Raw genomic sequence first — 16,060 nt, forward strand, 5'->3', positions numbered from 1 at the left:
TGATCTGGCGTGTTCTGACGTGTTCTGACGTGATCTGGCGTGTTCTGACGTGTTCTGACGTGATCTGGCGTGTTCTGACGTGTTCTGACGTGATCTGGCGTGTTCTGATGTGATCTGGCGTGTTCTGACGTGATCTGACGTGATCTGGCGTGTTCTGACGTGATCTGGTGTGTTCTGACGTGTTCTGACGTGACCTGGCGTGTTCTGACGTGTTCTGACGTGATCTGGCGTGTTCTGACGTGATCTGGCGTGTTCTGACGTGTTCTGACGTGATCTGGCGTGTTCTGACGTGATCTGGTGTGTTCTGACGTGTTCTGACGTGACCTGGCGTGTTCTGACGTGTTCTGACGTGATCTGGCGTGTTCTGACGTGTTCTGACGTGATCTGGCGTGTTCTGTCGTGATCTGGCGTGTTCTGACGTGATCTGGTGTGTTCTGACGTGTTCTGACGTGATCTGGCGTGTTCTGACGTGTTCTGACGTGATCTGGCGTGTTCTGACGTGTTCTGACGTGATCTGGCGTGTTCTGACGTGTTCTGACGTGATCTGGCGTGTTCTGACGTGTTCTGATGTGATCTGGCGTGTTCTGACGTGTTCTGGTGTGTTCTGACGTGTTCTGACGTGATCTGGTGTGTTCTAACGTGTTCTGACGTGTTCTGGCGTGATCTGAATAGTGTCGTATGAATCCTGCAGGTTTTCCCCTGACGGGCGGTTGATCGTCTCTGCCAGTGATGACAGAACAGTGAAGCTGTGGGACAAGAACAGCAGAGAGTGTGTTCACTCGTTCTGTGATCACGGCGGGTGAGTAAGCACAGCACAGCACACACTCACACACACTCACTGACACACACACACACACACACTCACTCACTGACACACACACACACACACACACACACACACACACTCACTCACTCAGGCTCCTCTGTTTGTGTTCAGGTATGTGAACACCGTGGCGTTTCACCCGAGTGGCACCTGTGTGGCAGCGGCTGGCACAGACAACACAGTGAAGGTGTGGGACATTCGCTCACACAGACTCCTGCAGCACTATCAGGGTGAGAGACTCACACACACACACACACACACACACACACACACACACACACACACACACACACACACAAGCTCAGACTCCTGCAGCACTATCAGGGTGAGAGACTCACAGACACACACACACACACACACACACACACACACAAGCTCAGACTCCTGCAGCACTATCAGGGTGAGAGACTCACAGACACACACACACACACACACACACACACACACACACACACACACACACACACAAGCTCAGACTCCTGCAGCACTATCAGGGTGAGAGACTCACAGACACACACACACACACACACACACACACACACACACACACACACGAGCTCAGACTCCTGCAGCACTATCAGGGTGAGAGACTCACAGACACACACACACACACACACACACACACACACACACACACACACACACACACGCACGAGCTCAGACTCCTGCAGCACTATCAGGGTGAGAGACTCACAGACACACACACACACACACACACACACACACACACAAGCTCAGACTCCTGCAGCACTATCAGGGTGAGAGACTCACAGACACACACACACACACACACACACACACACACACACACACACACGCACGAGCTCAGACTCCTGCAGCACTATCAGGGTGAGAGACTCACACACACACACACACACACACACATTCTGACATGATTTGGCGTGTTCTGGCGTGACATTTATTTAAAACATCAATCTCATAACATTATTTATTGCAGTTGTAATTTTGTAGTGCAAATTATTTAATTTGATGGGTAACAGCCCTATAGTGTCTTCTTATTAAAACTGAATTGATTGATCAAATGTAAGAATTTGACATGAAAGATGATGCATACATTTATTAAGGTAAAAAAAAAACTCTTTATAAAAATAAATAACACCCTGGGTTAAATATCACAAATATGATGATTTAAGTATGTAAAATCTGAAAATATTGTTTCAGAATAAATATATTTACACCACCGAAAATCCCCCCCTCCCGTATATGGTACAGTACATACAATATGATTAATATGTTAAAGGACAAGTTCGGTATTTTACACATAAAGCCCTGTTTACAGATCGTTTCTGATGAAATAGAACAGTTAAGATTAAACTTTTGACAGATGCTGCTGTCGCGAGAATTTTAGGTTTATTTCGCTTTCCCCTCCCCCTCAAGAATGGTAGTCTATGTGCACTGGAACAATCCTTCCTAAAACGCATTAAACTTTCATTTAAAAAGAGATGAAACTCACCGAGTGGTCAGGGGTGTTCACTGATATGCTCATACAAAAATCGCTGCAAAAGATGCTTTCCAACAGGTTTTATCATAGTTTTTGTCCAACTCCATTGACTTGTATTGGACGAGCTGTGTGAGGTACGGTATTACTCCGCCGCTTCTTCTTCTGCTTCTTCTGTGTATTCAGTGAAATGCCAGTGGTTTGCTTGCAATTGGCAAATGTGCATTATCGCCACCAACTGGGCTGGAGTGTCTATTATTCAAGCTCTCAACGGAAGAATCTACGGGTGTGAGACGTTTGGAAAAATAGATCCACAGTTTTACAACGAATGGTAATACACCTGTTGGAAAGCATATTTTGCAGCGATTTTTGTATGAGCATATCAGTGAACACCCCTGACCACTCGGTGAGTTTCATCTCTTTTTAAATGAAAGTTTAATGCGTTTTAGGAAGGATTGTTCCAGTGCACATAGACTACCATTCTTGAGGGGGGGTGGGAAAGCGAAATAAACCTAAAATTCTCGCGACAGCAGCATCTGTCAAAAGTTTAATCTTAACCGTTCTATTTCATCAGAAACGATCTGTAAACAGGGCTTTATGTGTAAAATACCGAACTTGTCCTTTAAGTTAATCAATATCGAATCGAATTGTGAAATTTGTGTCAATGGCCATCCTTAGCGTACTTGAAGCAAATGTTGTCTTTTCCATTTTCTTTTATTGTAATTTTCTTTTATTTTTTTGCACCAGATTGCTTCGTTTACATGTTAAAATCACCAAAACAATTCTACTGGGGGACAATGACCCCCCCCCCCCCTCCCCCAACCCCACAAGGATTTAATTCGTGAACATGTCATCTTTTTTACTAGCCTGGTTAAAAACCAGACCATTCTCAGTAGTAAAATGCTCCATAGACAAATCATTTCCAAAGGGGCGTCACCAACGGACGTCGCTCAAATGCCTCGTCAAGAGCGATCATCATCGTGTAAAGCTGCGTCCCAATTCGCCTAAGTTACACTACGCCATAAAAGTATGTACTCTTTTTGTGAAGAAAAGGCAAAAAAGTAGGCAAGCTTTGGGACACACTACTTCGTCATCTTTATCGGACGGATCTGTCGCGTGCGTCCTGTCACGTAAACTGCCCTGTCAATCATCTCGTCACAGTTAAAATCCTCTATTAAATCTAATTTAATTTCCTACCGTTTCGGAGAGAAATGTAGTAGCACGTTCATCTGCCAGTGGGTCTTTCATGGAGACTGTCCTCATGTGTTTGCAATTTGAATATAATAATGCATTTAAAAGTTGAACGGACGTCGCTCAAATGCCTCTGGGCGCACTTGGATAGACCTAAAACCAATCAGAGCGATCGTCATCGTGTAAAGCCCGCCTCAACGTTTCTGATCGGTGCCGCGATTTCTAGGCCATGGAAATGGGCTTGAATGAGCTCTTTGCCAGACTACTTCTCGAGCAAATCTGAACTTGCCGGAAGTTGTCAAGTCAAGTCAAGTATATTTGTATAGCGCTTTTCACAATACAGATTGTATCAAAGCAGATTCACAGTATTAAATTAAATTAATACAACAAGGTTTGTTTCTAGTGAAATTTATTGATTGATAAAATTAAATTAGATATTCCCAAAATATCCCCAATATGTTGTCTGGATTTTCCCAGGCTACTTTTTTACCACTTCTGAGTTTGCAGGTCTGTATACCATATCAGAAAGTGAATAGTTTTACTATGAAAAGCAGCAGTTTAAACACTCCGTATGTGTGTATCTCAGAGATCTGCAGCAAATCTCATCATTTTGACAATCTGTTGAATCTGATGTTCAGTTCTGTGATTCGACTCGCTTGTCATCATCATATGTGCAATTAAACCAATTACATTCAGATCTACTCCTGTATAAATACATCAGTAATAAAACTAGTAATTTTTCTGGAACACTTTACAAGAAGGTCTCATTTGTTAACATTAGTTAATACCTCAAAGGAGTCGTTCACCAGCCGACATTTTATTACAAAATAAACATTTATATACTTTTAACCACAAATGCTGGTCTTGCACTCGCTGTGATGCGACACACATTACGTTAAAAACCTTAATTTCTTTTCGACTGAAGAAAGACAACATCAAATTTTAATTCTAAAGTGAACAAATCCTTCAACTAATATAAACTAACAATAATCAATAGATTTTTACAGCATTTATTAATCTTTGTTAATGTTAGTTAATAATAATGTTATTAACACCTGAGATTAATAGATGCTTTAGAAGTGTAACTAAATGTCAACTAATGTAATGTTAACAATTTTTCTCATTTCCTGTCATCTCAAACCTTGTAACTTTAATAAATGAAAAATTTGTGCGTATAAAATTAATGTCTCATATCTGGAGCACAAACACTGCAGGCCGACACACATATACAGTGAGGAAAGTAAGTATTTGAACACCCTGCTATTTTGCAAGTTCTCCCACTTGGAAATCATGGAGGGGTCTGAAATGGTCATCGTAGGTGCATGTCCACTGTGAGAGACATGATCTAAAAAAAAAAAAATCCCGAAATCACAATGTATGATTTTTTTAACTATTTATTTGTATGATACAGGTGCAAATAAGTATTTGAACACCTGAGAAAATCAATGTTAATATTTGGTACAGTAGCCTTTGTTTGCAATTACAGAGGTCAAACGTTTCCTGTAGTTTTTCACCAGGTTTGCACACACTGCAGGAGGGACTTTGGCCCACTCCTCCACACAGATCTTCTCTAGATCAGTCAGGTTTCTGGGCTGTCGCTGAGAAACACAGAGTTTGAGCTCCCTCCAAAGAGTCTCTATTGGGTTTAGGTCTGGAGACTGGCTAGGCCACGCCAGAACCTTGATATGCTTCTTACAGAGCCACTCCTTGGTTATCCTGGCTGTGTGCTTCGGGTCATTGTCATGTTGGAAGACCCAGCCTCGACCCATCTTCAATGCTCTAACTGAGGGAAGGAGGTTGTTCCCCAAAATCTCGCAATACATGGCCCCGGTCATCCTCTCCTTAATACAGTGCAGTCGCCCTGTCCCATGTGCAGAACCCCCCCCCCCCAAAGCATGATGCTACCACCCCCATGCTTCACAGTAGGGATGGTGTTCTTGGGATGGTACTCGTCATTCTTCTTCCTCCAAACACGTTTAGTGGAATTATGACCAAAAAGTTCTATTTTAATCTCATCGGACTTTCTCCCATGACTCCTCTGGATCATCCAAATGGTCATTGGCAAACTTAAGACGGGCCTTGACATGTGCTGGTTTAAGCAGGGGAACCTTCCGTGCCATGCATGATTTCAAACCATGACGTCTTAGTGTATTACCAACAGTAACCTTGGAAACGGTGGTCCCAGCTCTTTTCAGGTCATTGACCAGCTCCTCCCGTGTAGTTCTGGGCTGATTTCTCACCTTTCTTAGGATCATTGAGACCCCACGAGGTGAGATCTTGCATGGAGCCCCAGTCCGAGGGAGATTGACAGTCATGTTTAGCTTCTTCCATTTTCTAATGATTGCTCCAACAGTGGACCTTTTTTCACCAAGCTGCTTGGCAATTTCCCCGTAGCCCTTTCCAGCCTTGTGGAGGTGTACAATTTTGTCTCTAGTGTCTTTGGACAGCTCTTTGGTCTTGGCCATGTTAGTAGTTGGATTCTTACTGATTGTATGGGTTGGACAGGTGTCTTTATGCAGCTAATGACCTCAAACAGGTGCATCTAATTTAGGATAATAAATGGAGTGGAGGTGGACATTTTAAAGGCAGACTAACAGGTCTTTGAGGGTCAGAATTCTAGCTGATAGACAGGTGTTCAAATACTTATTTGCAGCTGTATCATACAAATAAATAGTTAAAAAATCATATATTGTGATTTCTGGATTTTTTTTTTTAGATTATGTCTCTCACAGTGGACATGCACCTACGATGACAATTTCAGACCCCTCCATGATTTCCAAGTGGGAGAACTTGCAAAATAGCAGGGTGTTCAAATACTTATTTTCCTCACTGTATGGTTATGTTAATTAACATTATCCAGTAATGCATAATGCATGCAGAAGATATAAGTGTAGATAAAGATGATCCAGGATGAAGCGGTGAGTGTGACGCCTGCAGTGTCTGCCTTCGCCTGCGGGGGGCGTGTGAAGGGTGTGACGCCTGCAGTGTCTGCCTTCGCCTGCGGGGGGCGTGTGAAGGGTGTGACGCCTGCAGTGTCTGCCTTCGCCTGCGGGGGGCGTGTGAAGGGTGTGACGCCTGCAGTGTCTGCCTTCGCCTGCGGGGGGCGTGTGAAGGGTGTGACGCCTGCAGTGTCTGCCTTCGCCTGCGGGGGGCGTGTGAAGGGTGTGACGCCTGCAGTGTCTGCCTTTGCCTGCGGGGGGCGTGTGAAGGCCGAGAGAGCTGGAGATCAGAGAGAACGAGACTGGGAATAAACCTAGAACAGCTGCAGATGTCCAGCCTTCAGGCGTTTCCAGCACACTGAACCAATGAAAACACTTCTGCAAAAATTAAACCAAAGTTTACAAACTGACCAAAAAAAAAAAGAAAAAAGAAAAACTGGAAATATTGTTTGGATCAGCAATTAACTTTACAATACATTTAAAAGTAAATTCATTCACATTATTATATATTTCTTAAAAATATTTTAACAAAATTGCTTCTGCTTATTTTTATTTGACCTAATGACAAGACAAGGTTTGTTGAACGTCATGTGGTGCGACTCCTCAAAGATGTAGTAATATTTGTGAATTATTAATAATTCATGATATTTTTGCAACAACAACAAAAAAGAACACTTTTTACCTTGAAAACATATAATTCTATACATTAAACTGGGTATGGTTGCAATGACATTTTATTATTGAAAATCGTCCAAATTAAAGTTTTACAATTGATTCAGCTTTTATGGTTAATATGTTTTATGTAATTGTCTGTAATGTCAAGCTTGTGTAGTTCATGAGATTGTAGTGTTCAGATGGTATAAGTGTGTGTGTGTGTGTGTGTATGTGTGTGTATGTGTGTGTATGTTTCAGTTCATAGTGCGGCGGTGAACGGCCTCTCCTTCCATCCGTCTGGAAACTTCCTCATCTCAGCCTCCAGCGACTCCACACTGAAGATCCTGGACCTGCTGGAGGGCCGGCTGCTCTACACACTGCACGGCCATCAGGTACACACTGCTGACCTCTGACCCTGACCCTGACCCCCCGACCCTGACCCCTGACCTCCAGCGACTCCACACTCAAGATCCTGGACCTGCTGGAGGGCCGGCTGCTCTACACACTGCACGGCCATCAGGTACACACCGCTGACCCCTGACCTCTGACCCCTGACCCTGACCCCCCGACCCTGACCCCTGACCTCCAGCGACTCCACACTGAAGATCCTGGACCTGCTGGAGGGCCGGCTGCTCTACACACTGCACGGCCATCAGGTACACACTGCTGACCTCTGACCCTGACCCCCCGACCCTGACCCCTGACCTCCAGCGACTCCACACTGAAGATCCTGGTCCTGCTGGAGGGCCGGCTGCTCTACACACTGCACGGCCATTAGGTACACACCGCTGACCCCTGACCTCTGACCCTGACCCCCCGACCCTGACCCCTGACCTCCAGCGACTCCACACTCAAGATCCTGGTCCTGCTGGAGGGCCGGCTGCTCTACACACTGCACGGCCATCAGGTACACACCGCTGACCCCTGACCTCTGACCCTGACCCCCCGACCCTGACCCCTGACCTCCAGCGACTCCACAGTCAAGATCCTGGACCTGCTGGAGGGCCGGCTGCTCTACACACTGCACGGCCATCAGGTACACACCGCTGACCTCTGACCTCTGACCCTGACCCCTGACCTCCAACGACTCCACACTCAAGATCCTGGATCTGACCCTGACTTCCAGTGACTGATCTGACCCTGATCTCCAGCGAAGATCCTGGACCTGACCCTTGATCCTTGACCCTCCACTCACACTCCAGAACCTGTGCGCTGAAGACAGAGTCTTGGACACGAGGCAAACACTGACCTGACGACTGCTGTGTATTCTCAGACAACCTTCTTCATGCACTAAATCACACATACACTCCTATAACTTCTGCATTATTACTTGATGCACATCGTACTTTAGTCCTCAAGAGGCAGTGCATTGCACCAGGGCTGATGGAGCGCTTGGGAATCATGCTTTTGCTCGATGGGTTGAAGCGTATGTTGTTCTGCATATGAATGAATGAATCGCATGACAGAAGTGATCTGTTCGTTCCAACACTGCCACTTCACTAGGTGTTGTGTTTTCCCTTCAGCGGAGCGTTGGCTAAATCAATCGAGTATTAAAGCGCACGCCTACATACCGAAGGTGAGTCATGTTAGCGCTCAGACCTGAAGCCTCCTGGTTAGCGTTAGTGTAGCGAACGCCTGCTAGCGTCAGTGGGATGAGCGCGTGACCTCTGTCAGCCTTCAGCTCAACACACCGCTGGAAACTCAGGCAGCACATGAGGAAGTCTGCTCGAAGACGTGTTTTGGGCTGAAGTCTGAGTGTTCAGTCATGTGACGGGCAGCTCGGTAAAGGTGTACTGTGGTAAACCCCATTGGTTAACTAGCTACTGTGATTAGCTATAGTGCTTGTGTTGATGGCAGATCAGACTCAGAGGCAGCAGGAGTTGTCGAGACTCACGTTTGGACCGTCACTGGATTCGTCTCTGACACATTAATGGTGGTTCCACGAGTCCGTTGTGCTGATCCGAGGTCTGATGCTGGTGTCTGACCTCATCTTCTACACGGCTGTTGCGTAACGTCCCACTGAAAGGCTCTTGTTCAGTCCACACTCACACACACTGCTGTTCGGCTCTCCAGCTCCTGCTATAGCGGCAGTTCCAGATATACAGAGGCCTTTCAATATCACAATGCCTTGGTCTTAATTCTAATATGAAGGATTTATTTTGGTTTATTATGTGCTTGATATTTTTAGCAAAATCTAGCAACACAAATCTTTTCCCTGTGGTTTTCCTGCACTGCACACATACAGAAGAGACATGCGTCCCTGATAAGAGTTTAAATATGTCATTAACAACTAGTTCATTTCACTTCCGTACACACCGCATATAACTTAAGTGCTTTAACATAAATTCATGAAATCAAAATTGACCTCATGTGCTTTATTAGCACACGTTACTATTCTTGTGGTCAACATCATCCATGCAAGTTAATCCACAAAAAACATTTTTTGTCTTTGTAATCTTTGATCAAAATCTAAAAATGTGCTTCCTTCTGTGTTCAGATCTGAAGGGAACGCCTACTTTTCTAGATCCAATCAATTCCCAGCAGAAAAAAGCCACGCCTCTATTTTTCTCATTCAGTTTTCCTTTTCACTGGGAAAACAGGTCACAATTGAAATCAAAAGTGAAGTCAGCCACAACTTCCAGTTCACGATGACTTAATTAAAAAAAAACTTAAATTTTCGTGATATGAAAATCTGATACCGTCATATGGCAAATCCTAACTTTACAAGGTCATTACACCACACACACACTAGCATGAAGCATCGCACACACAGACACCACACACACACTAGCATGAAGCACCTGCTGAGAGAGACTCCGGCCAATGACAGCTTCCAGAGAGACAGACTCGTGCTGATGACTACAGGAACCCTGTGAACTCTTATGGGCCATTCACAAACCTTTATGAGAATGAGATTTAGCCAAAGATAAATGTGTTTTATCTGATGACCACACTAATGCATCAGGAAAAGCACATTCACAGGCTGCACTGCTACTGCTAACATCAGTCTTCATGAATTATGACAATCCTCTGCAGTCGGAGTGAAATCTATATTTCCATGCTCGTGACATGTATTACTGAAGATGAAGGGTCACCAAAAGGAAGTGCAGTTTTTACCTTGATGACGCATCTAAAGATATGCCAGAAACACTTCTTTACATGTTTGTTCTGAGACAAAACTCAAGAATAATGTGAACAGTGCGATCCGTCCGGTGAGGCTCATAGACCGGCTCAGACTGTTAGTCAGCATCAGTCTGTCTCGCACGTGCTGATCCAGTTCCTAGTCAGGTCAAGTCGAGTCTCCTTAATTTATACAGCGCTTTTAACAATATAGATGTTTCACAGCAGCTTTACAGTGATAATAGGAAATTAAAGTAACAGAGATTGTTTTGGCTTTACAGCAGCTCTAGAATAAAGTTATTGTCCAGCTAAAGTTAGTTTTGATTGATATCAGAGAGACTAATATTAGCGTAGATGCCATCCTTCTTATGATGTAACGAGTACATCAGGATTAATGGGAAGTGTTCCCGGTTCCGGCTGATCTAATCTATGCAGCCTAACACTGAATTATAGAAGTCTATAATGTATTATGTGAATGCTAGGTCAAAGAGATGTGTTTTTAGTCTAGCTTTGAACTGACAGAGTGTGTCTGCTTCCCGGACAATGTTAGGAAGACTGTTCCAGAGTTTTGGTGCTAAATAGGAAAAGGATCTACCGCCAGAAGTCGATTTAGATATTCTAGGTATTATCAACTGGCCGGAATTTTGAGATCGCAATAGACGTGAAGGACTATAATGCGTTAATAGCTCGCTCAAGCACTGCGGAGCTAAACCATTTAGTGCTTTGTAAGTGATCAGCAATATTTAAAAATGTATGTGATGTTTAATAGGGAGCCAATGCAGTGTTGACAGAACCGGGCTAATATGGTCATACTTCCTGGTTCTGGTAAGAACTCGAGCTGCTGCGTTTTGAACCAGCTGTAGTTTGTTTATTAAGCGTGCAGGGCAACCACCCAGTAGAGCATTACAATAATCTAGCCTTGAGGTCATGAACGCATGAACTAACTGTTCCGCATTTGTCAATGAGAGCATATGGCGTAATTTAGATATATTTTTAAGATGGAAAAATGCGGTTTTACAGATACTAGACACGTGACTTTCAGATGAAAGATTGGTATCAAAGAGCACACACACACACACACTCACACACTCACACACACACACACACACAGGTTCCTGACCGACGACGAAGACTTAACAGAGCAGCCATCAAGTGTTAGACAGTATTCTAGATTATTACATGAGGAAGTTTTTTTGTCCAATAATTAGAATCTCTGTTTTTTCAGAATTAAGTAGTTGGACATTACTAGTCATCCAGTTTTTTATATCAGCTGTGCATTCCGTTAATTTAGTGAATTGGTAAGTTTCGTCTGGGCGTAAAGAAATATAGAGCTGAGTATTGTTGGCATAACAGTGAAAACTAATGCCATGCTTCCTAATGATATCTCCTAAGGGTAGCATGTACAGAGTGTGTGTGTGTGTGTGTGTGTGTGTGTGTGTGTGTGTGTGTGTGTGTGTGTGTGAGTGTGTGTGTGTGTGTGAGTGTGTGTATAGCATGTACAGAGTGAACAGCAGCGGTCCTAGTACTGAGCCTTGTGGTACACCATACTGAACTTGTGATCAATGAGACATCTCTTCATTTACTGCTACAAACTGATAACGGTCAGATAAGTATGATTTAAACCATGCTAGTGCAATTCCACTAATGCCAACATAGTTTTCTAGTCTATTTAAAAGAATGTTGTGGTCGATGGTGTCAAATGCAGCACTAAGATCGAGTAACACTAATAGCGAGATACAACCACGATCGGATGATAAGAGCAAATCATGTGTGACTCTAACGAGAGCAGTCTCAGTACTATGGTACAGTCTAAATCCTGACTGGAAATCCTCGCAGATATCATTTATTTCTAAAAAAGAACACAGTTGTGAAGACACTGCCTTTTCTAGTATCTTTGACAGAAAAGGTAGATTCGAGATCGGCCTGTAATTGACTAATTCTGTAGGATCAAGTTGCGTTTTTTTAATAAGTGGTTTAATCATAGCCAGCTTAAAGGTTTTTGGTTTGTATCCTAATGACAAAGATGAATTAATGATATTAAGAATCTATGGATCTATGATCTCTGGGAGCATCTCTTTCAGGAGCTTAGTCGGTATAGGGTCTAACATACATGTTGTCGAATAAGATGATTTAATGAGTATAGCGAATTCTTCCTCTCCTATAGCAATGAATGAATCAAATTACTGTAGTAGACGGTTGCATAGTTATAATTTTCTCCCTGATATTGTCAATCTTATAAGTGAAGAAGTTCATTAAGTCATTACTGCTGTGCTGCTTGGAAACGTCGGCTTGAAGCTTTATTTTTTCTTAGCCATATTTCTTACATGCAGTCAAACGTGACACTCAACAAACCTCACCAGTTCAGAATTGAGAATTTTGAGACTGCAGAACATGAAAACATTTTAATAAGAAGCGGTTAGTCTGAAGTCCTCTGTAATAAGCTGAAGAAAGGCCAAATGTTCTTTCTCTGGGTTGAGTACACGCATGCGTATCGATATGAAACAACTTCTCAAACATTCTTTATCATTATGATACAATCTTTCAGATTTTCACAGAAGTACTGGGAATAAAGTTTATAAACACTGTAAATCAGGTGATTTTAGGTCGATGTTTTGGCTGCAGTCTGTAAATGTTTATTATTTATGCCTAAACCTAATTGTGTTTTTATACTTTTATATTTTTTATATTTATTCTTAATTTTTTACTACTGTTTCTTGTGTTGAAACGCTCTTTCCATCTGTCTGTCGGTAGGGAAGCGTAAGATGGCACTAGAACAGTTCAGAATGCTGGAATCCAGTCATTTATCCAGATCAGTGCTTAAAGGGATACTCCACTTTTTTTGGAAATAGGCTCATTTTACATCTCCCCCAGAGTTAAAAAGTTTAGTTTTACCGTTTTCAAATCCATTCAGCCGATCTCCGGGTCTGGGGGTCCCACTTTTAGCATAGCTTAGCATAATGAATTGAACCGGACAAGACCATGCTATCTCTCTCAAAAAAATGAACAAAGAGTTTCGATATTTTTCCTATTTAAAACTTGACTCTTCTGTAGTTACATCGTGTACTAAGACCGACGGAAAATGTAAAGTTGCGATTTTCTAGGCTGATATGGCTAGGAACTATACTCTCATTCCTGCGTAATAATCAAGAAACTTTGCTGCCGTACCATGGGTGAAGCAGGCGTAATGATATGACGCAGCGCCTGATAATAGTCCCCAGCTCAGTAGCCTATTATCAAGCGGCATGCGCTGCGTCATATCATTACGCCTGCTGGACCAATGGTACTGCAGCAAAGTTTCTTGATGATTACGCAGGAATGAGAGTATAGTTCCTAGCCATATCAGCCTAGAAAATCGCAACTTTTCATTTTCCGTCGGTCTTAGTACACGATGTAACTACAGAAGAGTCAAGTTTTAAATAGGAAAAATATCGAAACTCTTTGTTCATTTTTTTGAGAGAGATGCTAATGGTCTTGTCCGGTTCAATTCATTATGCTAAGCTATGCTAAAAGTGGGACCCCCAGACCCGGAGATCGGCTGAATGGATTTGAAAACGGTAAAACTCAACTTTTTAACTCTGGGGGAGTTGTAAAATGAGCCTATTTCCAAAAAAAGTGGAGTATCCCTTTAAGACAGGCTTTCTTTGGGCGGTAAATAATGCCACTAATACCAGTAAACTGTAAATCACGTTGCATGATCACGTCTGAAAGGGAAACTCCTACAAATGCATCACTAACTGCAGAAATAATGGTGTTTTTTTCTGCGTGTCTTTAGTAAATCCTGACAGTAGTTTTGAACATGTGACGAGTGTCTGCGCTGATCGAGCTGTTACGCTCTTCTCAGCTGTTGATATTGAGCATGTTTTACAGGAGATGCGCAGATGTTGCGTCTCTGAGCATGTGCGCACACGTGTGTGAATGTATGTGTTACAGACGTGTTCATCAGAAGAGACTCGTCCACATTCCTCATGTTCATCTGCCATCATGTCTTCCTCTGCCGCTTCAGGCTGAGACACGTCCGTCTTATACAACAGCACACGGCTCTAAAGCTCATGCTTTACGCTAACCTCGACACACAGTGCTCAGATCAGGTTACACTCGTGTGTTTTACAGTAACCGTGATGAACTGCGCTGTGAAGCCTGTTCTGCAGTCTTTGTTGTGTTCATAGTAGCCTATACAGTTGTAATCTAAATTATTCAACCCACTGCGAATCAGGTTTATTGGCAAAATGTACAGACTTTAATCTGTTTAAACTCTAAAGTCATAAACTCTGAGTGTGTGTGTCTGAGTGAGTGTGTGAGCGAGTTAGTGTGTGTGTGTGTGTGTGTGTGTCTATCTATCTAACTTATTTATCTATCTATCTGTCATAAACTTCAAACTGCTGTAAACTACTTTAAACTTCAAACCACTTTAAACTTCCAGCTCCCAAGCAACTCCATAGCAACCAAACTTGAGTACCCTAGCAACCGTTTTGCAAGACCTATATCTCTGTATCAGAACATCGTATAGAGATGAGGTTTGGCTCTTTTGACTCATGCTAGCAAACAGCACTTCCAACATGCTACACATGCTAGCAGTGCATAGCTACATGCTAATAGCGATTAGTTAAGTGTTAAATCATGCCAAGATCATGCTAAGAACTCTATAGAAACTCCATAGTAACCATCTGTGACAACTACCAACCACCTAGTAACACCATATCAACCGCCCTGAATACCTTAGCAACCACCTAGCAACACCATAGCAACCACCCAGAACACCCTAGCAACTGCCTAGCAACACCATAGCAACCACCCAGAACACCCTAGCAACCACCCAGAATACCTTAGCAACCGCCTAGCAACACCATAGCAACCACCCAGAACACCCTAGCAACCGCCTAGCAACCACCCAGAACACCCTAGTAACCACCCAGAACACCCTAGCAACCGCCTAGCAACCACCCAGAACACCCTAGCAACCACCCAAAATACCCTAGCAACCACCCAAAATATCCTAGCAACCGCCTAGCAACCACCCAAAAGACCCTAGCAACCACCCAAAATATCCTAGCAACCGCCTAGCAACCACCCAAAAGACCCTAGCAACCACCAGAAATATCCTAGCAACCACCCAGAACACCCTAGCAACCACCCAAAATACCCTAGCAACCGCCCAGCAACCACCCAAAAGACCCTAGCAACCACCGAAAATATCCTAGCAACCGCCTAGCAACCACCCAAAAGACCCTTGCAACCACCCAAAATATCCTAGCAACCATCTAGCAACCACCCAAAAGACCCTAGCAACCACCAGAAATATCCTAGCAACCGCCTAGCAACCACCCAGAATACCCTAGCAACCACCTAAAATACTCTAGCAACCGCCTAGCAACCACCCAAAAGACCCTAGCAACCACCTAAAATATCCTAGCAACCACTGAGCAACCACCCAGAACACCTTAGCAACCGCCTAGCAACACCATAGCAACCACACAGAACACCCTAGCAACCGCCTAGCAACAGCATAGCAACCACCCAGAACACCCTAGCAACCACCTAGCAACCAACCAGAATACCCTAGCAACCACCAAGCAACAGCATAGCAACCACCCAGAATACACTAGCAACCGCCTAGCAACACCATAGCAACCACCCAGAACACCCTAGCAACCATCCAGAATACCCTAGCAACCACCTAGCAACAGCATAGCAACCACACAGAACACCCTAGCAACCGCCTAGCAACCACCCAAAATACCTTAGCAACCGCCTAGCAAGACCATAGCAACCACCCAGAACACCCTAGCAACCTCCTAGCAAAAAAACGTTCTGGTCCAAACTTTCTCAAGCCAACTTAAAGTTTGTCTCGACGAACTTTCACATCTAGTTTTTATT

The 16,060-nt window shown here is 43.6% G+C and overlaps 1 protein-coding gene across 1 annotated transcript in view; it reads left to right on the forward strand.

The window, feature by feature from the left end:
* Window positions 1-16,060, forward strand: part of poc1a (POC1 centriolar protein A) — a 111,734-nt gene that overhangs the window by 38,643 nt on the left and 57,031 nt on the right. Inside the window, exons 5-7 of the mRNA XM_079857751.1 lie at window positions 692-799; window positions 938-1,053; window positions 7,325-7,458. Of these exons, the coding sequence (XP_079713877.1) occupies window positions 692-799; window positions 938-1,053; window positions 7,325-7,458 (358 nt within the window). The remainder of the gene's footprint in view (window positions 1-691; window positions 800-937; window positions 1,054-7,324; window positions 7,459-16,060) is intronic.

Source organism: Squalius cephalus (genome assembly GCF_949319135.1).
Source record: "Squalius cephalus genome assembly, chromosome: 22".
Classification (NCBI taxonomy): Eukaryota; Metazoa; Chordata; class Actinopteri; order Cypriniformes; family Leuciscidae; genus Squalius; species Squalius cephalus.